The 27475-nt window shown below is 37.1% G+C and overlaps 1 protein-coding gene across 37 annotated transcripts in view; it reads left to right on the top strand.

The window, feature by feature from the left end:
* Positions 1–25869, top strand: part of NRCAM (neuronal cell adhesion molecule) — a 325308-nt gene extending 299439 nt beyond the window's left edge. For 19 of the 37 annotated variants that reach the window (XM_010344155.3, XM_010344176.3, XM_003921089.4 and 16 more), the window contains 3 exons: positions 12478–12609; positions 13783–13861; positions 23495–25869. In XM_010344155.3, the coding sequence (XP_010342457.1) occupies positions 12478–12609; positions 13783–13861; positions 23495–23732 (449 nt within the window). In that variant the 3' untranslated portion in view covers positions 23733–25869. Of the gene's footprint in view, positions 1–4997; positions 5124–6323; positions 6477–12477; positions 12610–13782; positions 13862–16869; positions 16932–23494 lie in introns of those variants that run through there. The other 18 variants (XM_039472686.2, XM_010344135.3, XM_010344128.3 and 15 more) reach the window with 3 other exon arrangements.
* Positions 25870–27475: the final 1606 nt, after the last annotated feature.

Here is a 27475-nt window from a genome sequence, read left to right on the forward strand (position 1 = left end):
AAAGTTCTCCAAGATCCTTCCAAATTTTAATTTTTAAATGTATCTTTTAAATTTTTATTTAAATTAGGAGAAAAGGGAATAAATAAGATGAATAAAGAGAAAACGTGATATCCTTAGCTATAGAAGCATCAACATGGCCAGGCATGGTGGGTGGCTCATGCCTATAATCCCAACACTTTGGGAGGCTGAGGTAGGCAGATCACCTGAAGTCAGGAGTTCAAGACCAGCCTGGCCAACATCCTGAAACCCTGTCTCTACTAAAAGTACAATAATTAGCTGGGCATGGTGGCGGGCAGCTATAATCCCAATTACTCAGGAGGCTGAGGCAGGAGAATCACTTGAACTTGGGAGGCGGAGGTTGCAGTGAGCCAAGATCGCACCATTGCAGTCCAGCCTGGATGACAAGAGGGAAACTCTGTCTCAAAAAAAAAGCATCAACATCTAATATAATTTTATTATGAATTATAATTTCATGAAAAGTGGTTTTAATTTGTTTCTGGTCAAAGAGGGGAAAAGAAATGCATCTGAGTTTAATTTTTAAATTTTCTTACAGATTTTAAGAGATGTTAATGAAACCTAAGTTTTTAAATGTATAATTACAAGATGATTATAAACCTGAAGGAAAACTCAGGATAATTCAATTAACTATTTGATGCCATACTGACCCTTCTTCTTAGGATTCTCCTTACTATAATTAAGTAATCAAGATCTTTGAGTCATTTATTTTTATACTTTTCCTTGTTGGGTTAAAGCTCTCAATATTTGTGTAGGAATTATAGTTGATTGGCATATTTGTTTAATTTCTATGTCTTTAAATGAGGATGAGTGTGGTGGCTCATGCCTGTAATCCCAGCACTTTGGGAGGCTGAGGCAGGCACATCACTTGAGATTAGGAGTTCAAGACCAGCCTGGCCAATGTAGCAAAACCTTGTCTCTACTAAAAATACCAAAATTAGCTGGGCATAGTGGTGTACACCTGTAGTCCTAGCTACTCGGGAGGCAGAGGCAGGAGAATTGTTTGAACCCGGGTTGTGGAGGCTACAGTAAGCTAAAATTATGCCACTGCACCCCAACCCGGGTGACAGAACAAGACTCCATCTCATAAATAAATAAATACATGATTTCAGGGTCTGGAATTCTAGGAAGTAGTCCTGTGAAGGCATGTATAGAAATGAACCAAAAATGTGCAAACCCAAAAAGATTTGAGTTATGTTGGTATTGTTGATGATCCGCAGTGCCTTATGCATTGCATTTAGTCTGGCACTCTGGAGACCAAACATCAAAATACTATTATAGGGTGACTAGTTGGAATACAGAAACAGGGAGAAACTAACTGGCAAGGCAGAAATCTGCATTCTTGGGCTAACTTGAAGCCTACTCTGGTCAACCAGTTAGGAATTAGCAGAGAAGAGCATTGAGGATCAGCTAGTGGTGAATCCCTTCTGTGATCTGACTCTTACTATATTATTTTGCCAGAGTAAAGAACCAGTAAATAAAAAACTAAAATTCCTTTTTTGGCCTAAATGAAAACAAAACAAGATATACCTCGAAGCATAGAGGATTCAGTCAGTTCAACAGTGAATGTCTCTCTGGCACATAAAATGGACCCGCCTTTGTTTAAGAAGCTGGGTGTAAAGACATTCTTGACCTAACTTGCAGCCTACTATGGTCAAATCCTGCCCTTGACATGCTTAAAATCTGGCAGGTAAGACCAACACATTGAAAGAGTAATAAATAGGTCCTAAACTAGAAATTGGAGCACAATATTATCTAAACATAGAGGCATGAACCGTTTATTTTGCCAAGTAGGATCAGAAAAAGTTTCACAAAGAAAATAATATTGAACTGGGCCTTGAAGCCCAGTTTTTGTTTTGTTTAGTTTTGGGCAGATGAATTAGGGAGTTGTAGTGTGTAAAGTCTTGGTAGGGGGTATAAGCAAAGGCATGGGATTTGAAAGCACACCAGATGTGTGGGTTATACCAAGCAGTCCACTTAGGCTGAAATGTAGAGTGTGTGTGGAAAGGAGAAGGCCCTGAGTTGATACTGGATTGCTGGATAGAGCCAGATGGTAACAGCTCTGAATAGCCATGAATGCCTTGCTAAGGAATTTGTATTTACCTATAGGCAGAGTTTTAAACAGAGAGGTGGCTAGATTAGAGGTGTAGTTTTGGCAGCTAAAATGTAGGTTAACTATGCTAGTGGTATCTACAGAGGAAGACCTACAGTTGGGAGAGGCACACCAGAAGCAGCCCAGAAAAAGGGGACACTAGAGCTCCCCTGGCTGGGTACAACACAGGAACTTTGTGAGTGAGAAAGTGGATGAGTGGGGATTAAAGGAAGGAAGAGTTAAAATTCTCCATGATAAAATTGGCCAAACAGCAAACTTTAGGAAATTGTGGTATCTTTTCTGGGTACCCTTAAGAATAAGCTAAATGCAGATTTCCAGTGTATCATACTTTCTTATTAACTGTAATTAATAATATGATGCTGTACATTAGATCTCTAGAACTTGTTCATCTTATAACTGAAAGTTTGTACCCTTTGACCAACATCTCCCCATTTCCCCAACCCACACCCCACCCCTAGCCCCTGGCAACCACTATTCTACACTCTGTTTCTCTAAGTATAACTTTTTAGATTCCACAAGTGAACCCCAAAAATGTGAGACAGATTTCAGTTAATTTAGAAAGTTTGTTTTGCCAAGATTGAGGACATGTGCCCGTGACATAGCCCGTGACATTTTAGACACATAGAAGATATGTGCCCAAGGTGCCCAGAGCATAGTTTGGTTTCATACACGTTAGGGAGATGTGAGACATCAATCAGCATATGTAAGATGAACATTGGTGTGGTCTGGAAAGGTGGAGCAACTGGAAGCAGGGAGTTTCCAGGTCACAGGTAGGTGAGAGACAAACAGTTGCCTTCTTTCTGAGTTTCTGATTGGCCTCTCCAAAGGAGGCAATCAGATATGCATTTATCTCGGTGAGCGGAGGGATGACTTTGAAAAGAATGGGAGGCAGGTTTGTCCTAAGCAGTACTCAGGAAAAGCTTGACTTTTCCCTTTAGCTTAGTGATTTGGGGGCCCAAAGATTTATTTTCTTTTCACACACATTTAAGTGAGATCACGCAATATTTGTCTTTCTGTGTCTAGATTATTTCACTTAGCATAGTATCCTCTGGGCTCATCCATGTTGTTGCAAATGGCAGGATTTCCTTCTCTTTAAAGTCTGAATAATATCCCATTGTGTATATATATGGTAATTTCTTTATCCATTCATCTGTCAATGGATATTTAGGTTGTTTTCATATCTTGACTACTGTGAATAATGCTGCAATGAACACAGGAGAGTAGATACCTTGTAGAGATACTGATTTCATTTCAATAAGACTGGAAACAAAATAATAATGAAAACAGTTTGGGGAAGAAACTCTGAGAAGGGAGCACCCATAGAAACCAATGTAAAAAATAACAGGAAGCTAAATGCTCTTCTGTTAGAAGTATTTTGCTCTTCTGTTAGTAAATGCTCTGTGTTAGAAGTATTACAGTTCTGCCTTGAACATCTTCCATAATTACTCCAAGATTAAATTCCTCAGTTTCAGTATTCCAGAATATTTTAAGAAAATTGATGTTTTTCCATAATGATTGCCATCAATGTTTTACACACATATGCATATTCAGTGTCACTGATTGATCATATTCCTATTATTTTTTCCTATAAGAAGAAAATTTCAGAAAACTAAAATTAATTAGGTCCACAGAAGAACTCTGCGTAATTCAGTAATCAGTTTTGCCCTCTGCTGTTTCCCCATGCTTAGCATAAAGATACAAAATTTGCATGTGTTGTTGAATTATATTTCAGAAGTCACGAGCATTATTTAACTGCTTTAATATCTTTCTTTTCTCAATTCTAAGATATGTAATTTTTTACATTTATTTGAACAAAGGTCTTGAGCATCTAAATTTTATAAACATACCTTAGAATAAAATTTTAGTGTCTTTGTAAACCCATTGATGCTGTCTGATTTACTATCCTAGTCAATTTTATGTGGGATAATAAATTAATCTTATTTTTTAACTACCCAAGTTAACACATCTGTAAATATTTCATTTTTAGTTTAAGCTATTGAGGTAGGACTGACAGAATTGCTAGCCTTAGGTATTCAAATAACATTTTTTAATGACTTTAGATGTCTTTACCCAGTAGCAAGCATGTAGCATCATCTGGTCTCCATAATTTGGATTTTTAAGAACCTATTTAGGTTGCACTATCATTTTTCAGAAAATGCTTTGTAACAAACAGTTAACAGGTAAGATTGTCTTGCTCTCTGGGATATGTTACATTAAATAGTTTTTACTTATTTATTTTTTCTTAACTTCTGATAGAACATATCTGGCAATTCCTTTTGCAGCTTCCCTTCCAACATCATTCTCTAAAGCAGGGGTTCTTTACCTAGGGTCCCTGAGTTCCCCAGAGTTTGATACTCAAAGAAGTTTGCTTTTTAAAACAGATCAAAAGCCACTGTTCAAAGGGGCATTCTCTGTCACACCAACACAGATTTTTCAGAGACCTGCATGGAGATGGCACCTAGAATTGAAAAGTAGCCACATAGTGTTGGGTTTTATGATGACTTCTGTCCCTGGGATTGTTCAGCAATCCCCCTCTCCATCACACATTAGTAAATGAAGACAGTGACATTTCCCGGGACTGTATCTAATGGACAACAGTTTACTTTGTTCAGAACCCATATAATAGAACTTATAAATTTTAACATTATGCATCATTATTTCTGATTATTAATTTATCTTCTAATGCTGTCATTAAGAGGCAAAAAATCTTTCTGTGTAATGAAAGTGAAGCATGAGTGAATCCTAAGTTTTAACAGTAAATTCTTATTCTTTTTGCACAATTTCAGAGTATTTAAACTTATTTTATATTTGTGTGTATGGTGCTGCAATGTGATTGTTTGTCTGTTTTATTTTTCTATTGTATATTTAGTTCAAGCAGTAAATCCCAGGATCAGCAATCTTACTGCTGCAGCTGCTGAGACCTATGCCAATATCAGTTGGGAATATGAGGGACCAGAGCATGTCATCTTTTATGTTGAATATGGTGTAGCAGGCAGTAAGAAACCATTTCATTACCCGATTTTTAATTTGGGGGATACATTTTAAAAGATTAAGAACTTTCTTAAGAATTTACTATGGATCATCTTGAAAAATAATTTGGTCCAATTAGATGAATGAGTTACCTTAAAAAATTATAGTGAACCATCAACATACCACATATTTTATGCATAACCAGGAAGCACTTTTTATGTTATTAATAATAGAGGGCATGTGTTCCATTATGTATGTTATTTTCATATCATAGTACTTAAAACTGGCTCTATGCCCACAACACATAAAAAAGAGTAATAAAGAATAATTACATTAGCAAGTACTAGTACTAGGAAAGAACAGGTTTGTTGCAAATTGGACTTTGAAGTAGCAGAAATCAAACTGAATTGGAAGTATTCATTTTGCCCTAACTAGCCAAACAGAATTTTGTAAAAAAAACTGCATAAAATTAATACTTTGGGAGAGCATTCAATATGTTTTAATGTTTGATATATTCTCAAGTCAGGCACTCTTCTTAGATCTGGTCACATCTGCTAGGAGATGGGGCAGCTTTTACTTTCAGCGGTTAATGAAAACGCAATGCCCCCCTCCTAAATGCAGTGTGCTCTACGTAGGAAAAATGAGGTGGCCAATAAATGTTTGTGACAAAATGTTGAACAGAGTCCAACTTTCTGTTTAAGCCTTTAATCATGCAAATAAATATTTTTAGAAATAATGATCCCTTTAGAAAAACCAATACTTGGGAAAGGTTGAATTGTGAATTGGAAACATTGGAAGGCATTTAAATTTACAGAAAGATTCATCTTGTGAATCTTAAAAAATAATTCTTCCCGTAGTTCACTTAAGCTATTTAATGTATAACAGTTCTTTTGATAAACATCTTTAGAGAAACTCAACAGTTTCATAAGGCAAGGTGCAGATAAAGAACCTTCCTTCGTGGTAAAGAGGAGAATTAATACAATGGGAATATATAAAATTAATAAGCAATCTAGATATTCAGTCTATTTTTCTTTGAGGATATTTTCCTGTAGGTCATTTTAATTGATATATTGGACATGACTACGTTTATAATAATCTAAAATGGTAAACCTAAGCATCCTACATTTTGTCTTGAGCTTATAAAGAATTTTCCTTTCTTGAAGCATTAAGTGACTTCTGGTCCGTTAAAATATTCAAATTTGTTGTTTTTGCAAAATTTCCATAGGCAAAGAAGAATGGAGAAAAGAAATTGTAAATGGTTCTCGGAGCTTCTTTGGGTTAAAGGGTCTAATGCCAGGAACAGCATACAAAGTTCGAGTTGGTGCAGTGGGGGACTCTGGTTTTGTGAGTTCAGAGGCTGTGTTTGAGACGGGCCCAGGTGAGGCATACACCACACCTGTTGAGGCTCCCGCTCAGAGGTGGAGGCCGCCAGGTGCTCCAGCTGGAGGTGGGGGCTGGTGGAGCTGTGTTATGGGTAGGGCATGAATGTCTTTCTATGGGGCCCTGTTGGGTTGGGAGTTTTGGTTTTTGACTTTGGTTCTTTATATCAAATGAATTACAGAATTTAGCAAATCATCTTCTAGCCACATAATTACCAAAAAAATCACAAAAATAGTCTTAAATATGATTTTAATTTATATTATTTAAAGAATTCAATTGTTAATATCACATGTCTAAACTTTCCTTCACAGTTAAACTGAAATTTTTAAAATGCTTTTGAAGATGAAACAACTTATAAGAAAGTCACAATTCTGGCCGGGTATGGTGGCTCACGCCTGTAATCCCAGTACTTAGGGAGGCCGAGGCAGGCGGATCACCTCAGGCAGGAGTTTAAGACCAGCCTGGCCAACATGGTGAAACCCTGTCTCTACAAAAAAAATACAAAAATTAGCTGGGTGTGGTGGTGGGCACCTGTAATCCTAGCTACACAGGAGGCTGAGGCAGGAGAATCACTTGAACCCAGGAGGCAAAGTTTGTGGTAAGCCGAGATTGCGCCATTACACTCCAGCCTGGGCAACAGAGTAAGACTCCGTCTCAAAAAAGAAAAAAAAAAGTCACAATTCTTTATTTCAAAATGGCCTACAACCCAGCAGAACCCTGCAGTCTGCTTAGACAACTGATACAGATATTATTACATTTGTGTGAAACAAGAACTTATACAATTCATATGCTACATTATTTTATCACACCAAATTTTACTGCCTGTATATATTTACTTAAATGAATATTATCAAAATACACAAGGGAAAAATAAAGTTTCCAAAATAAAGAAAAATGTTCACGTGAAATACGAGAACATTCGTATTTGCTCACTAGATGGAGAACAATCCCTGCTACTTACATTTAAACAAGGGTTGTTTGTGGTACCTGTTCACTCTGTGGTTCATACCTCCATGTTATTTTCAGTCACTCCATGCATTCTTAAAGAAATGTGCATATCCTGTAGAATACATTACACAATGTATTTTTTGTGACTTTCATTAATGAAGCATTATGATTTTTAAAGTCAGTTTTTACAGTTTAGAAAAACATACGATTAAGTGGTTTTAAAAAAGAAACCAACAATAATGTATTAAACTATATTTTAAAGATATTCATTTGCTAAAATCATAATGTTTTAAGAAAACAACACATTTTCTGTTATTCCATTCTTTGTATTTTATATCCATTTATGTACATAGTACTAGGAAACCAGTGTGTTAAACTTAGAAGGGGAGTATCTAATCAATTCATAGCTAGTTTACAAGATACCTGTTTGTTGTTATTGATAACTTTGATTTTCAAAATACTAAAAGCGCAAGTACATATTCTCTTCATATATAGCTGGAAGGCTAGTAGTAGTAACAGGACTAACATTTAGTCAGCTCTCCTATACAGCAGGCTTTCTCATAAGTTGTAAGTTCTCATAAGTCTCAATAAGTGTTTTTCTCATTCAGTCCTTACAACAATCCTGTGATGCAGGCACCATTATTACTCCATTTACCTCTCAAGTCAGAGAGGTGCAGTACCTTCCAGGTTGCTCAGCAGGAACGTGGTGTAGCTGGGATTAGAAGCTTGTCCTTCTCTCTGCAGAAGAAAGGTCCTCGCTATACCCACTGTACAAGGTCACAAACATCCACAGGCCAAGGAGGGAGGGGGCAGGCTGTCTCTGAAAGGGCAGCTTCTGTCAACACTTGGTGAATCCAATCAGTGATTCTGGATCCCCGTGGGCTGCACATGGATACTGGTTCTGGACTATTTATGAAGAATCTATGTTGAAAGTGACCTGTTAAAATTGTTAGAAATGTTTAGGAAAGGAAAAAGTGACTTAAGCTGAAGTTAGATTCACCCTTAAAATCAAGTGGCAGCATTTTTTGTCCTTTTACAGGACAAAAGACAACCCTTTGGAAAGTTATTTTTCACTCAGCAGTGTAATGCCTACAATTCCAGCAGCAACTGCTAGATAGTTTGAGGCGAGGAACTGTGATAGGTGGGCCTTCTTGTGTGCCAGTGATGGAGAGACAGGACAAGGTCCCAACCAGTTCTTGTCACTTTTTACATCTAAATGTATTAAAAAGAACAAATATTGATTAAACTCATGACCCTTAGTTAACACATTACCTGTAAGAGCAAATGCTGCCAGCATTCTAGAATGCCTCAGTTTACCATTATGCTGCCTTCTTTTCCCAGTTCACAACGCTCTGTACTTTGGGGCTGCTGGGTTAACTCTGGTGTGAACGCCCTGCCTTCCACTGCTCCTGCCCCTCCTCTCTTCCTGCTGGGTTCCGCGGTGTAAGGATGTCAGTATTTGGCATGAAATCGTATCATTGGCTACTTTTTGAACTCTGCATTCATGAGCTGCTTCTCTCTTTCCCTGAGTTCTGCTGATTTTAGGACCTTACACTCAACTTTCATCTACAGTTGTTTCATGAATCTTCCTACCATTATACCATCTCTCCCTTCTAGAGTCTGGATTTTTAAGGTATATTTCTTAATTTTTTTCCTATGGCACAAGCTGAACAACAATCAAGACACGTAGTGTCCCAATGCTGTGCTTCCTCCCCGTACTACTGGGATGACCTTTCATTACCGCCACCCCGCCTGGTATGACCACTCATTAGCCCCACTCCCCACCCCCGTTTGACCTCTCATTAGTGCCACCCCATCTGGTATGGCCAGGTATGACCTCTCATTAACGCCATCCACCTCCTCTCCTTCCTCTTTTACCTCTGTCCCTCAATTACCCAGCCTCTGTTGTCATCACAAAGGGTTTAAAACATTGGTTTTCACTAGACCCAACAGTTTTTTTGTCAATTGTCTCCAAATATTGGTTAAGGTCACAGTTTGCTCTTCCTAAACATTTCTAAGCATTTGAACAGGACATTTTCATCCATAGTGCATTCTTCATAAATGGTATAGAACAAATAACCATTTCCCTCACCCTGCCTCTTCCATGTTGATTCTGCGGTTCTGAGGACTCAAGAGCGTTTTCCTCAGAGACCTCCTACCACAGAGCACAGAGTATCCATGACAGCAAGCAACGCCAGAGCAGAAGACTGTTGTAAATCCGACTTCCAGTAAACAAAGCAAATCTCATTCTTCTGCCTGATTTTCTATTTTCATATTCTTTATACGTGTTTATCATTTTGTGGATTACTCAAATAATACATGAATATAATTTTATTATTAAAAAATTCAGATAATGAAGATACTCTTTTACTCTACTACCCAGCCCTACCCAGCCCTTCAATGGGTGATACCCACCAATTGAAACTGATTCTAGAAGGAAAAGCCCCATAGGTTTAATTCTCTCTCTCTCTCTCTCTCTCTCTCTCTCTGTGTGTGTGTGTGTGTGTGTGTGTGTGTGTGTGTGTGTGTGTGTGGGTATGTTATGCACAATGGTGGTTATGGCTTGGATTTGTATGTCCCAGATGATTTTAGATCTTCCTGAGAAAGCTTGAAGCCTCTTTTAATCATTCTGCAATTTAAATATTTTCTTTCATTGATGGAAAGTAGATAGAAATTGTTATTTATATTTACACAATTTCTGTTTTATGTCAATTTCTGGTGCACTTGTGTGTGTCTGAATGTGACTGTGTGTGTGCACACATGTACCTATTACCATATTGTGCCTGCCTGTTTTAGATAATAGGGCAGTGAAATATTCGATAGTATTTTTCTTTAGGCGTAGAGGCAGAAATTCAAAGTCAGTTTGGATGTTTGTTTACCACCCATCAAACATCCATCCATTTTTTCATGGTTGCCTAGCAGCAAGCTGCCTGTCAATTTTGGCAGTCACCATCCTTGTAGAGCAATATCTGCGCTAGTACCTGAGTATCTTATTTTTCCCCTTTTAGTTGCATTTAATTAGATGAAAAATGTAAATGCTGAATCTTTTTATGACAAGCACACTAAAAACAAGAACTCTAACTTTAGTCAAATGCTTAAGAGACTTAATGCCATGTGGTATTTGGTTCAGTTTTGGAGAAAAAGCACAGAAAGACCAGGCATTAATTGAAAGAAACATACTGCCAAAGAGGATGTAATGATGGAGTTTTAATACCTTTTTGCCTGTCTCGGAATAGGAAGTTTCTCTGGCGTTTTATTCTTTAACTTAAGACTTGTGCAGGTTTGATGTCTGGATTGTTTTCAGGAATGCGTGACAGCAATATAATATAATGGCTTGTAGCATATTCTCTGGAGTCGGTCAGACACAGGTTGCTCCAACTCTTGGGCAAGTTCTTTGTCTTCCTTGGGCATGGATTTATTCCTGATGCCTATCTCGGAGAATTGTTGTAAAGATTAAATGAGATATACCTTCAGCACAGTGCCTAGCCTATGGTAAGGGTCCACAAATGTTAGCTGTCAGTGTTATTACCATTGTCTTCATCTTCATCATCATGACTATGGCATGTGTATGGAAAGGGGGAATCTACGTAACCTGGTGCTTTACTTGTGTGTGGCTTTGAAGCAGCTCAAAACTTCTCTAACTAATGAGGCACAAGGACCGATTGGGAAAAGGCTACCAGCTTTTGACTTGTTTTTCAAATAATGTATTTTTGCTTCTCATTTTATTTCTTCTACATATGTCCATTTTTTTTTACCTTCCTCTTCACATTTAATTTTTAGCATTTCCTTTTTTCTCCCTAAATTTCATATGGAGAAAAAAAGGCAATGAGATGCTATTTTTGCAACTAGCAGAACCTGGGATATGCGTAGTCATGTTTATTTCTGCATCCAGAGATCACACACACCTAACTCAACCATGTAAAATATATTCAGAAGAAATTCAACCAAATTAAAAGCATGATATAAACCTGCTTATGGAGTCAAAAGAAGAAAATGTTTTATATGGATTATGGTCAAAAGAGAGAAAATAAAAGTCTTTTAAAAAAAGAATTTATACCAGTTAATTTAAGCAAATCCTCATGGGCATGTCTGAATAGCCATTGATGCTGCACTTTTTCCCATAAGATTGATACTTTTAAATAATAGCCAAAATGCTAGTTATTCTGTGGTTTTCTTAGAAGTTTTGCATATTGTGACTGATGGAATAAGGGGCTTCACATTTATTTACTCAAGCAGAATAGATGCAAACTGAAAGGATATGTATACACATAAGTGAGTACCTTCTTTTCAAACTGGTCACTTAGGCAAATAATGATTTCACTGACCAAGAGATACTCCAGTCTTTTGAATGGATCCTTAGCCATAACAATTATTGATTCTTTGAGGGTGAATTTGGTTTTTCAGAAATTTCCACTCAGAACCAACTCTTGTGAATGAGATGAATAGCAAATCTAAGTAATATTTTGGGTGCCAATTGAGATGTTTTATAAAACAATACAGTTGTTTTCCTGATCTGGAAATGTTTCTTGTATGGACCATTTTATTTTTTAACAGATTTTTTTAAAATATTGAAAATGGCAATAGCCTTGCAATGACAGTTTTAGAGTGCAAAGGCACTCTAAAAGCAGTGTCTTTGAAGAGAAGATACTCACTTAGATGTATATATTCTGTTCTGTTTAAAGCTCAGTTTTATATTTTTCTCAATGTAGTTTATGTAAAATGTATCCTGTAAACAGTGAATACTTTAATCGGTTTAGGAATATGTTTTTATTGAGAATATTTAGTGAGAATAAAAATGCAATGTTCACCAGAGTTTGTTAGCATTTAATATTATTATTCGGCTTTCTCTATTTGAATTTTTTAATGAATGAAGATTTTTCAAAGTTAAATATTTATATAATTCCCAATTAATAATTGGCAGATCCTACTTTGAGGCCACATGTAAAATACATGAAAGCTCACATAATGTGACAATTTTTACTCTAAGAGACTGCAGTAGTTCCCATCTCCCCTTAACCTATTGCCACCAACACCGTCGATTTGTTTTCCAGCGATGGCAAGCCGGCAGGTGGATATTGCAACTCAGGGCTGGTTCATTGGTCTCATGTGTGCTGTGGCTCTCCTTATCTTAATTTTGCTGATTGTTTGCTTCATCAGAAGAAACAAGGGTGGTAAATATCCAGGTAAGAAAGAAACATTAAAACTGCTTTGTAATGCTACGTAATAATCCATTAAACTAAAAAGAAATCCCGAGGCAGGTGGATCACGAGGTCAAGAGATCGAGACCATCCTGGTCAACATCCTGAAACCCCGACTCTACTAAAAATACAAAACATTAGCTGGGCATGGTGGCGCGTGCCTGTAATCCCAGCTACTCAGGAGGCTGAGGCAGGAGAATTGCCTGAACCCAGGAGGCGGAGGTTGCGGTGAGCCGAGACCACACCATTGCACTCCAGCCTGGGTAACAAGAGTGAAACTCCGTCTAAAAAAAAAAAAAAAAAAAAAAAAAAAAACTAAAAAGAAATCATGAGGATAATCATGTAGATTGTAATATCATGTCTTCTCAGAGCCATGAGTTTGGACTTTCTCTTCAAATGACTTTTGATCCCACTTTATATAATGGCAGTTTAACATTGTCAACGATCATAAGGCATTTGGAGAAGTAAATCAATCTGTTCTTTGAAAACATTAGTGAGTCTACTGTTAGACTGCACGTAAGTTATGGATGCCTAAGTAATACCTAAAACCATCTGTTAGTGAGTCTACTGTTAGACTGCACGTAAGTTATGGATGCCTAAGTAATACCTAAAACCATCTGTCAAGAGGAGAGTTGGGGGGAAGGTGCGTAGAGAGTTTTTCAGAGGAAGTAATACATGAACTAAGTCCTGATAGTCTTGATATTGTGATGTGTAACATTGCTTTCCCTATAAGGTTAATGTTTTATTCAATTTAGTGGGTCCATTAAATTTATATTTTCTTTACCTGACCATTTTCCCTTCAGTGACAAGAAAAAAAATCTGTGAAAGAATAAACTTACAAAAACAACTTGCAACCATTAATATAGCTACTAAATAGATTGATAAAGTAGGGGAAAATCTTAGAAACTTAAATATTATTTCTTTATCAAGTGAGAGACTAGTCAACTTTATGTATTAAGAAATGTACATTCTATTGGGCTGCCTCAAAAATCACTAAAACACCAGAATATATGCATGGCCACTATATATGATTTTACAACATCTACTTGTGTATAGAATTATTTTTCACTGCTGTATATATCTCAAAGAATACTCTCATGGACTTTGAATAAGAAAAAACAAGATCAATAGATAATAATATCTTTTTGAAATTTTTAGTTAAAGAAAAGGAAGATGCCCATGCTGACCCTGAAATCCAGCCTATGAAGGAAGACGATGGGACGTTTGGAGAATACAGGTGAGTCCCTGCTTCTCTGCTCTTCATCTTCTCTGCCCACATCACCACAGTCCCAAGAATGGAACTTAGCCAGGACATGCTCTGCCTGGCATCTCATATTTTCCTCAAATGTATGTTTAGGGATACTTCCATGTCTCAGTGTTTACGTGTCCCTCATGGTCAAACATTTTCATTTTTCATTAAAAAAATAAATTTTGATTTTAGTCATGATTTTGGAGGTGGAACGTCTCCCACTTTGTCACATTTTCCATAGGCCCATGCTATGCTGATCAATCAAGCAAAGCCAGTGTGTTACTATGAGCATTAAAACAACAGAGAAGACCCTCCAAAGCCTGCATTGTAAAGAAAACTTGTCATTTTCTAAACACGCTGTAATAAAACCAGTGTGAACAGACTTTCTCATCTAGAATTTGAAGCTAGTTTTCCTAAACAATACCCTTGCCCATTAATCATGAAATGGTGACTAGATTGTTTTAGAAGCTGTTAATTATTAAGAAATATCATAGTCCTCTGGGCAATGTGTTACTCACAGAACTTTGATAATAGGTTCTGGCTTGACTCCATCATTAAGGGAAAATGTTAATATAACCTATGTGCTAAATTTTTAAAAAAATTTTTTTAAACAAAGATATATCTTTTCAATTGAAAGAAAAGATTATTTTAGATTTGTTTAAAAACAAAATATGTATTTATTAGAATAAAATGTGGGGATTCTGTTATTTTAAAAGTATGCCTTTTAAAAATACCTTTTGTACTTTGTTTTTTTTTTCTTTTTAGAAGCCTCTTGCTTACATAAAATCTCTTATATTATGCATTAGCTCATTTTGAGACATTGTTTGCAAGATGAAGAGGCTTTAGGTGAAATGAAATATTTCACTATTGTGATTACAAGGCAACATTTGTGGAGAAGATATTTATGTTAAGTTTTACTTGTCTGTAGAGCTCATTTTTGGTTTTTCCATGTCACTATCATGTCAGTATCATAGAATATCATACTTTCATGTGACATAATGCTAAGGATAAAAAATAGAGAACTGATTGAGAAAAAGACATATATTTTCAATAAAATTATTTTCATATCAATTTCCATGCAGATACCTGTATTTTTTCTTTATTATCTCAGCCCCTAAGTTTTTATATTTTGATCTCTTAAAGAGAGATAACTATAGTTTCAGAAAGTCCTCAGAATTTCTGTATCTCATGGTACAGAAAAATGCCTAGTGAGGGTTGTCTTGATGTCAGAATTTGGTTCTGGAGCTGAAAGTGCATAAAAACCTCATGTAGTATCCACAGTCATTCACCCAAGAGGTTTTTGTAACACATTAGAGCAGCCTACAGAAGCCCATAGCCTAGGGTATCTGGATGAGTAGAGCTTTGCTGAAATAATTCACCCTTATACATGTTTCTCCTGTAAAGCAGGTAAGCTGACAATTACTAAATAATTTCTTATTTTTAGAGTTCTTGTGGCTATAATTCTCTACAGGATATGCAAACCACTCCCTTATTTATTGTGATGAAGCAAAATCTTTAACATGGCCTGAAAAAAACATGTATTTGCATGAATTGGAAATAAGCCATTGTTCTTCATACATTCTCCATGGTGATGGGTTCCTATTCTACATTATCATGCGTCAATGAATCTGGCAATGTACTGCTCACCACGTGGGAATCAAACATCAACTTGCTATTATAGCAATGTGAAACCATGATCTGAGGTCATGTGACTTTCCCAGAAAACTGCTGCCTACTCCATTAAAACTTGATTAAAATCAAGGTCGATATTTGGGTGATGGTATACTAGAAGCCCAAACCCCACCACTACACGATGTATCCACATAACAAACTTGCACATGAACCCCCATGGAACTATTTAAAAAAAAAAAATGGAGGTTGACTTTTATGAACAAGCTTGGAATTAAAAGACTGTTAGTTTTACTTTCAACTCAGCCATTGCCTGTGATTCATAGTTCTGTGATTTGTATTTTCTTCTACAAGCCATCTGCTAACAACTTTAATATAATTTTCTGTCTGGAGCAGTACATAGCAAGTATTTGGTTACTAGCCTCATAATCACTGTGTTTACATCTATTTGGTCATATTTCTTTGTCTTAGTGTTAATTTATATGTACTGTGTTGGTGAAGTGTTTTCAAGTAGCTGTCTTTAGCTTAGGCCTTAGTTTCTCAGGAAAGAAAGACTTTTTGTTTGGGCTTATTGAGTGCAAACCCAACTGACAGGAAGACAGAAACACCTGTAAACTTGTCATACATGTAATGATGTAAATTTGGGAGGTGCCAAAGGAAATAAGGTTCTGATGGGTGTCTTCAACTCGAAACATAACTCAATGATGTCATTTTTAAAATGAAACTAAAAGTTCATAAGGACAATCCCACAAGCAAAATCACTTCCCCAAAATTCCAACCAGTTTTTTTACTTTGATTTACAAAGACAGGGCTTTGTCCTTCGATTTCCTGACACTAGCTCAGAATGTTTTTCCTTTGGTTTATTTTTTATTTAAAGAAATTAAAAAATGTTTATCTTAGAGGCTGTGATTAATGAAAACAGTTCCAACTATTTATTAACAGAATCTTACATTTTTAATAATACATTTAAGTGTCATTCACTTCCTGAAATCACCAGGGTCCTGTCTCTACTTTGCACCTTCTGTAAGTTTTGAGCTCTGTATTATTTATTGATTCTTACTGTCTTTCATTCCAAGAGCGATTATTATGCCAATCAGACATACACAAAATTAGGACTATTGCCTAAGTGTTAATTAATTCCCATTTCTGATTTGCTGATTCTCTAGTCTGAGGATGAAACCTTTTCTACATGGCTGGCTCTGAGCCAGATGATATTATTTTAGAGTGCAAAGGGGGATAGAACCTCACTGGTGGCCAAATGTGATTATATGCTATAACCCTGTGCCCTTACTCTGACACCCACCCCCAAGCAGTTACCCTCTGGTGGAAGCCTGCAGCTTTCTTTGTTTGTTTCTTTAATTATACAGACAGTAGGATCTGCATCCTTACTAGCATATAGAAAAATCAGAGAAACAATGCAACCAACAGTGTAAGTATTTTTTTATTCTTTAGATCCATTTTCCTTAAGACCAGAATAAACCTAGGTCATAAACCATATGCCCATGTTACTTGAACTCATAACTTACTACATAATAGGTGGCTCTTGCCACACGAATCTTGTCATTCATGTGAACATGGGCTTGTGGCAAGCATGCTAACCCATGCTTATAAGGCTTGAATGATACCAAGATGTGGCACATTTGTTACATACATTAGAGTTATTTTGCTCACAAAACATGAACTGGTTTGTGAGAAGAATAATAATGGACTTTCAGAGAGTAGGTAGGAAAGAGTATTCGGGTCATGAATGTCACTAGAGGTGCAATGTGGTTTGGCCGTGGGAGGGTGGTAACAACAGGAAAATCAGACAGAATTATCAGAGATTTACCTGCTGTTGCCAAATTGTACTCAGTAGGATTTAATGGATGTGCACACTTCTGAACAAATTGCTGTTGAAAAACGGTTTGGACTCCCTAAAAATTTATTCTTAGGGTAAGAGAAAGGAAAGGATATATTCCAGTGCTTTGTCTGCCATCATGAAACTAAGAGGGAATGAAATTATGTTCAAATTTTTCTTTAGTTTCTAAAATGCCCACTGTCTCTTTTATTATTTTACAGTGAACTCATTCTGCCAGTATTTATTGAGTGCCTACTGTATGCCAGGCTTTTGGAATATTCAAACCAATAGGATTTGGTTCCATACTGGGCATTTATAGCCTAGTGATGGGTGCAGGGAAGTAAAGGAACAATGACCAGTGTGAAAAGTGCCATAGAAGAGATATAACTAAGGTACCAAGAGAACAGGAGCAGGAAGCTGAAGCCAGGTGGGCAGCATAGAAGGAGGGTGGCACAGGGAGTCTTCCCATGGGAAGTCATGCAGTGTTAGCATTGTGATAGGAACATTTCTTTCCACTGCAAAATTGATCTTGATTCATGAATGTAAGTATCAAGAATATACTGGATATTGTATCAATACTTATATACTGGATATGTTGTAGCTATATATATCTTATTTTGAAATCCATTCAACCTTTGATATCCAGAACTAATAGTTGATATCTGATACACACCATCCTTAAACATTCTCATTAAAATGTGAATGAATTTTTACTTGTTTTGTAAAGCTTTGACTGCTACACTGCTAAATATGAGAGAGAGAGAGAGAGAGAGAGAGAGAGTCATATATATCTATATGACTTTTAAATCATCTGTGACTTATTGATTCATCTCATTTGGGAAACTCCCCTTTCATATTGAAACTTGACATGGCAATTTTACTGAATACAATGTCAAAAGCAGAATATTATTTACTATTTCATCACAAAATTCATCTTGGAGTTGAAAAAGGCAAGCCCTAATACAGTGTGTCACACAGAGTTGTAACCACGTAACACATCTGGAAAGCTCTGTGTGTGTGTTACACAAGATATTTCTTGGAAAAAACAAATCTCTGAAGTAGGGGCCTAGAGTAGAGAGAAGAGGTTGATGGAGATGGACGCTTATACTTGTTGAACACAAACCATGTGCCAGCACTGTGCCTATGACTTATATAATTTTTTCTCATTTAATCAGATTCTAATTATTACAGTAAGATATTATATCACGACACTTAATAAAGACTGGACTTAAAAAGATCTCGCTGACTTTGAATGGCTTTTTCTGGAAAGACCATTAGAGGAGGGAGCATCCCAGTTTCTTCTCTTCTTTCAAGCACAGCCGGTGTTGCTGGTGATTCTCTCCTCTGCCACAACCGTTAAGCTGTAATGAACGGATGCTTCGGGGGAGCCCCTTCTTCGCTGGTCATTAACCATAACTGATATGATTTTGTATGTAAAAACCCAAATGAATCAAAAAGCAAATATTATAATAAGAGAGTTTAGTAATGTTGCTTGACACAAAATTAACGTAAAAGTCTATTATATTTCTAGGTACCAACCAGCAAGCAATTGGAAAATAAGATTTTAAAAATTATTCTTGTTACGATAGCATAAAAATATGACGTAGGAATAAAGCCAACGAAAAGATCTTCCACCGGTTTCAAGACCCTGTATTCCATTCCACTGGCCAATCTGTCTATCTCTGCACCAAAACAATATTGTCTTAATAATGTAGGTTTTAATAAGTCTTGATATGTGCTAGGTTCAGTTCTCTAACCTTACTTGTCTTCTTCAAGAGCCTTTTAGATATTCTTAGCCCTTTTCTTTTATTTGTACATCTTAGAATCAGCCTGCCAAGATCCACATAAAAACCAGCTGAGCTTTTACCAGAAATAAATTGCAGCTAAAGGGCAATATAGGGAAGGTTAACATATTTGCTGTATCTGAGTCTCCCATCCATGGATGTGGAATGTTCCTCCATTCATTCAGATCGTTAATAACTCTGAATAAAACTTTTATTTTCTTTGGAGGTCTTCCACATATGTTTGTTGGATTTGTCTTTATATACTTCATATTTATGGTATTAGAAATGGAATAATATTTGAAATTTTATTTCCTAATTGTTTGCAAGAGCAGAAGTAAAATGGACTCTTATGCTAATCTTGTATCAAGCAACATTACTAAACTCTCTTTTTATTCTAACATTTACCTATAGATTCTTCTGGCTTTTCTACATACACAGTCTTATCAGTTATGAATAATGATAGCTTCCTTTCATCTATTTCTTTTTCTTATCAAATTGCTTAGGACTTTTAATGCAGTTTTGATTAGAAGTGGTGGCAGCAGCCATCATTATTATTATTTCTGATTTTAAGCAAAGTTTCCAATGTTTACCATTAAGGATGATGTTTACTTTAGGTTTCTTATAGCTACCCTTAATCAGGTTAATGAAGGATTCTCTTTCTTCATGTTAAAAATAAATATGTTTCTAATGTTAGGAATAAAAATACATTCTATTCCTAATGTTTTTATCATGAATGGGTATTGAATTTTTTCATATACCTCTTTCTAAATTTGCTGAGATTATCATAGATATTTTTATTTTCTTCTGCTAAAATGATGAATTATATGAATTGATTTTTTTTTTTTTTTTTTTTTTTTTTTTTGAGACGGAGTTTTGCTCTTGTTACCCAGGCTGGAGTGCAATGGCGCGATCTCGGCTCACCGCAACCTCCGCCTCCTGGGTTCAGGCATTTCTCCTGCCTCAGCCTCCTAAGTAGCTGGGATTACAGGCACCTGCCACCATGCCCAGCTAATTTTTTGTATTTTTAGTAGAGACGGGGTTTCACCATGTTGACCAGGATGGTTTCGATCTCTTGACCTTGTGATCCACCCGCCTCGGCCTCCCAAAGTGCTGGGATTACAGGTTTGAGCCACCGCACCCGGCCTGAATTGATGTTTTAATGCTAAAATAAGCCTGCATTCCTGAAATAAACTCAACCTGGATATGAAATATTATCTTTTTAGTAGATTGCTAAATTTAATTGGTCATAGTTTGTTTGTGGTTTTTTCATCTATGTTCATGAATGAGATTAGCCTGTAATTTTACTTTGTTAGAGTGTTCTTGTTGGTTTTAGATATCAGTGTTATACTAGCCTCATAAAATGATTAAAGGAGTAGTTCTCATGATATATTTAAACTTTAATATGCCCAAAACTGAACCATTGATTTTTCCCTGTCAACATGCTTCACTCCATAGTAACAGTACTTCCAAGCTTACTGTTGCTCAAACCAAAAATCCTGGCGCCATCTTTTTCTCTGTTATTCCATATCTAATCCATCAGGAAATCCTGTTGGGTCTACCTTCAAAATGTGTTCATAATCTGTGCGTTTTATACCACCTCCAATGTTCCACTCTGATCCAAATCACAGTCATCTTACTCCTGGATCGTTGTAATATTCTCCCCTGACTCTCTAGAGCAGAGGTTGGCCAACTAAATATTTTAGACTTCACAGGCCACATAGTCTCTGCTGCAACTCTGCAATTCTGCTATTGTAGCGCAAAAGCAGCCATAGACATTATGTAATAAATGGGCATGGCCTAATTTTGCTATAGTTTACTAACCCCAGCCCTCTAAGGTAGGCTATTCTCAACACTGATAACAGAGTAGTGCTTTTAAAATGTAAGCCAGAGCATGTCACTTATTCTTTGAAAACCCTCCCAGGGCTTCCTATCTCAGAGATGAAGGCAGCATTGTTACAATGTCCCACAGGCCCTGGTGTAGCCCTGCCACCCCCGCTTACCTTAACTCCTACTTCTCTCTCTGTCTCTCTCTCTCTCTCTATCTCTCTCTCTCTCTCTCTCTTCCTTCCTCTCACTCTGTCTCTCTCTCTCTGTCTCTCTCTGTCTCTCTCTCTCTCTCTTTTCCTCTCTCTCTCTCTCTTTCTCTCTCTCTCGATTCAGTCACACCAAGCTCCTTAGTGTTGGAACATGCCAGGCTTGCCCTCACCTCATGGCATTTATACTGCTTGTTACTCCTGCAGGAACTGCTCTCCCTCCAGCTATCCACTCTGCTAAATCTACTCTTTTAAAGTTGTTGACCATATATCACTGCTTGTTGAGGCCTTCCTGGACATCCTATTTAAATGCCAACTTTTCATCCCTTCTCCAACACTTTCTGTCATCTTTACTTAGCTCTCTACTTTGCATGGTGATAATCATCTCCTAACATAAAATACACATAATTTGTATTATGTTGATTGTTAATTGTATTTTCCTCCCTAAAAATAAGGTCAGGGTTTTAGTCTATTTTGTTTGCTGCTATATTCCCAGTGCCTAGAATAGTCTGTCTTAGAGTAGGCACTCAGTAAGCACTTATTGGATGAAGGGATGGGTGGATAGATGGCTAGACCAAAGAAATGCCACAGATGGCAACTTCCAGTAGTGTATTCCTTGGGATGCTAGTTCTGCAGAGCAGAATACGACTAACCATTGGAATCCAGGTGACAAAATTCTGCCTATTACTGAACTCTTCAGCTGACTTAACAGTCACACCAGAACAGGACCTATATTTCACAGGAAGTACTTAATAACTAAACTCAGGGATGCTGTGTCAGCTATTTTCATAACAGATTAGACACTCAGTGCTTTGTCCTCTGAAATTCCCCCAAACACAGCCCACCCCAAGATGATACCTCTCCAGTTGTTTGTTAGCAGTAGTGACATTATAGCTAATTCAGTTTGCAGCAAGTAATCATCTATTACTGAAACAGGTTGTTTTCAATGGCATACGCCACTGCTACATCATGCCAGCATTTTTTCTCAGTCTTGAGATTTTCTTCTTGGAGAAAAATTGAAATCCCTAGTAAAAGTTATTGTCAAAGGAGCCAATATACTTATAGATCTTGAAATATTTGTATCTTGGCTAGAAAAAAAAAAGTCACTGAAACAGAGGGAGCAGTAAAGACTTAGCACAAATTGCTAGATTAAATACTGCAGCCAGTGATGCCTTTTGTATATTAAGGCTTTTCCATTTTTACTAATGCTATATATATTTCCTATTTTGCCTTGCATTTTCATTTTTTGAAAGAAAACAAAATGTTGGATACTGTCATTGACTTTTTCTATGTTTTTTCCCCAAATGTTACCTATTAACAAATAGGTCAATGTGCACAACTAGTCATTTCACATGGGTGAACAGTCTAAAACATAATGATTACTCTTTGACTTCAGAAATTGTGCTTAGGGGTTCAACAGAGAAATAAGCAAAAAAGAATAATAATGGAATCTTATAAAGTCATATTAAGGTACACTCCTCAGATTCCCATCCAACACGGTCAGGCTACATAACACACATGGGAGGAGGGAGCTGGGGGGTGAACATGAGCCTAGGAAGGGTTTGCTATTACATGTTTGGAATCATTCACATTCTTTAGAATATATTGGCATGCCATTCATAGTACAAATGTAGTGCTTTTAAGTTAAAATGTGTCTCTTTCCAGATTAATAAATATTTACTCATTAACTAAAATTCTTACCAAAAAAAAATACTGTGTACTATCAGTATAAGGATTTTGCTTTTCTTCTTAGGCTATTTTCATTTGTTTCTTCTGCATCCTTTTAATGGGATTTGTAGGTCTCTTGAAAGGTAAGGTTGAAGTTTACCAGTCTGGCCTGCATTGATAACAAAATTATTTGAAATGCAGGATTTTGCTTCTCCTTCTGTCTCAGAAAAAAAATATATATCCATATTTCACACTTAACCAAAATCATGCTCCATTCACATCCAGGGAATCAGAGATAGTTTGCAGTTTAACATACTAACTTCTTTATTTGCCATAAGCTTTTGCCTTTTTGAATTCAAAATAGTGATGGTGTTTCTACTTTTCTCAATTCTTTCTTATTTAATGCTTGTGATTATTTCTGGATTGCTTTCAACTCAGGAATCAGAATTTGTCATTGAAATTAACATGCACAATTGGGAGCCATCCACTCTACTGAGGACTTCATTATTCAACCATTTCTGCTCCTAATTTCCATTCCAACTCACCCTCTTCATTGGTCAGAGAAGCCCAGGACTCCAAACGCTTTCTCATAATTTGCATGCATGATCTTTAAAAACAGAAAATGTTACCAAAGGCCAATCTTGACAAAAATGTTTTCTCTTTCTTCCAGTGACGCGGAAGACCACAAGCCTTTGAAAAAAGGAAGTCGAACTCCTTCAGACAGGACTGTGAAAAAAGAAGACAGTGATGACAGCCTGGTTGACTATGGAGAAGGGGTGAACGGCCAGTTCAATGAGGATGGTTCCTTTATTGGACAATACAGTGGTAAGAAAGAGAAAGAACCGGCTGAAGGAAACGAAAGCTCAGAGGCACCTTCTCCTGTCAATGCCATGAATTCCTTTGTTTAATTTTTAAGCTCTTTGCCAATATCCCATTTCTCTAGAATGTTTATCCTAGGCACTTGTTCGTCAGCCCTCTCATACTATGAACATATGGGTAGAGAGTGTGTTTTCTGCTGTATGTTAATATTATGAGAATACTTAGAGCAAAAACGTAACCCAGTCAAATGATATGTTAATGTGAACTGGAATGCAAAGTGCATACTTTTTCATTCAAAATGGGTATTCTTGATTTCCTCAGAACTGAGAAAAAATAATGCAACATCACCAACAGATCCTGTTCTTTCCTCTTCAGGATACAGCTCAATATGATGCATGAAAAATGCTCCACATTTAAAGGACATCCCCGTGTATGTTATGAAAACATGGTTTGATACTTTGTTTATACTATCCTCAGCTGAACCCCTAAATATGAATTCCGTTTTCATTGTCAGGAGTGTTACTGTAGTATTCTCTAGGACTTCAATGTCTTTGTGGACATTGTTGTGAAATTGGTGACTCTATGTCTAGCTGTCGTTAGTCTTTTTGGGAGACTGTTAGGAACAGTATGTACAGTATATATTTGCTAAATGAGTTCATTATGACAGTCGCATTGCTGATGCTTACTGAGAACTATTACCTGCTCTTGGCTCCTGTTACTCCATAGGCTTCTTAATCGTCCAGGCATTACAGCAGCACAGTGTTCTACTTTGTACATCCTTTCTGTGTTCCGTTGTTTTTAGGCATAAACAATGTGTATTGCAATGCATTTCGGCATTTGTGCCATACTGAAAGAATCAAAAACAAGTCATTCAAATTAAATTTCAAACATTACTCCAGAGGACACAGGGCAAGACACATACAGTGCCTTCAGACATTAAGCATTCCATAACGTACTGCATTCTGTATTAGCTGCTGCGGTCCCTTCTGAGTCCTAGATTACTGTCATTGTCTAAAAGTAACTTTTAAAAAGCAGAGTTCATGAAAACTGCAATGCTGGGAAAAGAAGGAAACATGAAAAATAAAAATAATGAGACAGTTTATTTGAAATAGCATTTCCTCATAAGCATAAAAAGAAAAGCTTTGTCACCAGCTGAAGCACATAATGATTTTGTGGTCCTTTATGGCTTCTGCTGCATTCAGTAAGAAAGGTGTCTACATGCTAGAAAATTAATTTTAAAAATTAAGTTATTCTAACGCCAAAAGCATACAATAGCATGCCAACAGTAATATATTATTCTCCAAGACTTTACCTATGTGAGTTCAAAACTCTGCAGCATTAAGCAGTGTGTATGCAAATTGCTACAGACACATTTCAGAATCTAAGAAATCTGACAAGTGCTTAAAAGGCCAATGGTCCAAGGGATTACATCTGCAGTTTAAAAAGTAAGTGTATCTTCTATCATATTCATAAACAATATCTATCAAATGGGTTGCCTCCAAATATGAAAATCTATAACAACCTATGGTTGAAGGAATGCTCAGTTTCATTTGCCAATAAATTGGTTTCTCATAACTTGCATCAAGTTTAATTTTAAGTAAAGCTTTTTATATGTAGATATTTTGTTGAATTTGTAAATACACTTAAAGTGTAGATGCTATATGCTTATAGGTGTTACATACAAATAAAACTGCAATGATTATGTTGTACTGTATAAGAAGTAAGCTAATTGATGCAGTGAATGGGATTGGAAAGCATCTACTTAAATAACTGTTGGGTTCCCCTCTCCCCCTGCCTTTTTTGCTGTGAAACTGAAATAGTGAATTTTTCTACATATCGACAGCAGATTTCTAGATGAAATCGTCAGAGCTTTGCCTATGGGGCACAGTAGGCCTAGTCACTGGGCGTCTTCGATATATGTAGGTGAAGCATAGTTTAAAGTGATCCCAGGTAAAGATGGCCCTAATACTTTCATGTCTCTATATTTACTTTTCACAGATCACCTTGTCTACTGAAAATACAAAAAGACAAAACAGTTTGCTTTGGCATCAGAGAGCACAAAGATTAAAAGTTACTTTAAATTTGCCAATATTTTGGGAGAACAATAAAAATACAGTTTTTCCTCTTCCAGACTGGTAGATACTAAATTTATCTGTGCATGAAAGGGTCACTTCTGTAATAGTGCAACAGATTTTGTATTAAAAATTAAATGTGGTTTTAAAAGTTCCTCTCTCTTTTGTAATTTATCATGTTCCCAGTGGAGTGTGAATGTCCAAGTAATGGTGTATGTACGGTACAGGCAAATGTGACTGGATTTCCCTCAAAAAAAAGTAACTATTAAACAGTCTTGATCTCTTTGTGATTTTTAACTTTTTCAAACATATATTGCCTAAGGTTTTAAAATGGTGAACATTTTGATTTCTACTTTCAGAAGGCTGTTCTATGCAGAGAAAATTAAATATAAAACAGATATAATAAAATAGGACGTACCAAAAACATTTGAATGAAAAACAGGACTAGATATTCCCAGGCTTTTGAGAAAGGTTCAAGAAATCAGGCACCACGTCCTTTCCCAAAGCCTGGTTCCTGGTGCCTGCGACTTGGATTTCTTAACTCTCCCTTCTGAAGAGACAGTTTGGACACTACAGGTATCAGAAGTATGCCATCCTCTCCCTTCTCTCCACCCTCATTCTTCTAATCTTCTCAAACTTGTTGGGCTCTGCAAACAGCCACGGCCCCGCATGTTCCCGTGTTCCACCACCTGCCCCTTATTCTCCAGCCCCCTGGTCCCAGCCTCACACCTAAGAGACCTCCTGCTGGTTCAGAGCTGCCCTCCTCCATGGTGATTAGGATCACATGTTATACCAGTGAACTATAAAGTGCTATACAGAGCTTGGTGTTTCCACCCATAGGGCAGGCATGTCTGTCACTCACTTCAGAACAACACATCAGGGCCTCTCCTCCCCTCTCCAACATGCGCCAAATTCACAGTCCATAGCTTTGTTCACATCATGAGTCCTGGGGATTTTTAGCAAAAGCATAGCTGAAGAAATGCAATCTTGACCCCAAAAAGCATCGGTCCATTGATAGTATGAACCTTCTTGTTCAGATGGCTTACAACAGGCATGGCTTACCTCTAATGGCTGATTTTGTTTTGTTTGTTTCATTTTGAGACAGAGTCTCACTCTGCCACCCAGGCTGGAATGCAGAAGCACTCACTGCAGCCTTTGCCTCCCAGGTTGGCTCAAGCGATTCTCGTGCCTCAGCCTCCCAAGTATCTGGGATTACAGGCATACACTACCACACGCAACCAATTTTTGTATTTTTAGTAGAGACAGGGGTTTTGCCATGTTAGCCATGCTGTTCTCAAACTCCTGACCTTAAGTGATCCACCCGCCTTGGCCTCCCAAAATGCTGTGATTACAGGCATGAGCCACTGTGCCAGGACCTAATGGCTGATTTTGGAAAAAGGCTTGTGGAGGCAAGGGAAAAGAATAAAAAGAATTCTCACCCAAATTAAGCATATCCCTCCTGCTCAGGAGATTTTCCTACAGATTACCACCAGAGGGCTCCCCTGCTCCATTAAGTGGAAGAGAAACCTGCTTGCAGGAAAAAGCAGCCTCTGGACACAGGGCAAATCTGTTTTATAATCAGCTTGTGATCTGATCATGCAAAAATAATTGCCTGCTGCAACAGGAGGAAATGGGATTTGCAGCTTTCTCTGACGAGTCCACAGCTTCCAGAGAGCAAGCACGTGTCCCTGTGAGGCTTGTTAATCTTCCTCTTAATGCCTGTGGCTGGGGAGGTTCTGTAGGGGCAGAGGAAGGAGGAG

This window comes from Saimiri boliviensis, chromosome 10 (assembly GCF_048565385.1).
Source record: "Saimiri boliviensis isolate mSaiBol1 chromosome 10, mSaiBol1.pri, whole genome shotgun sequence".
Lineage (NCBI taxonomy): Eukaryota > Metazoa > Chordata > Mammalia > Primates > Cebidae > Saimiri > Saimiri boliviensis.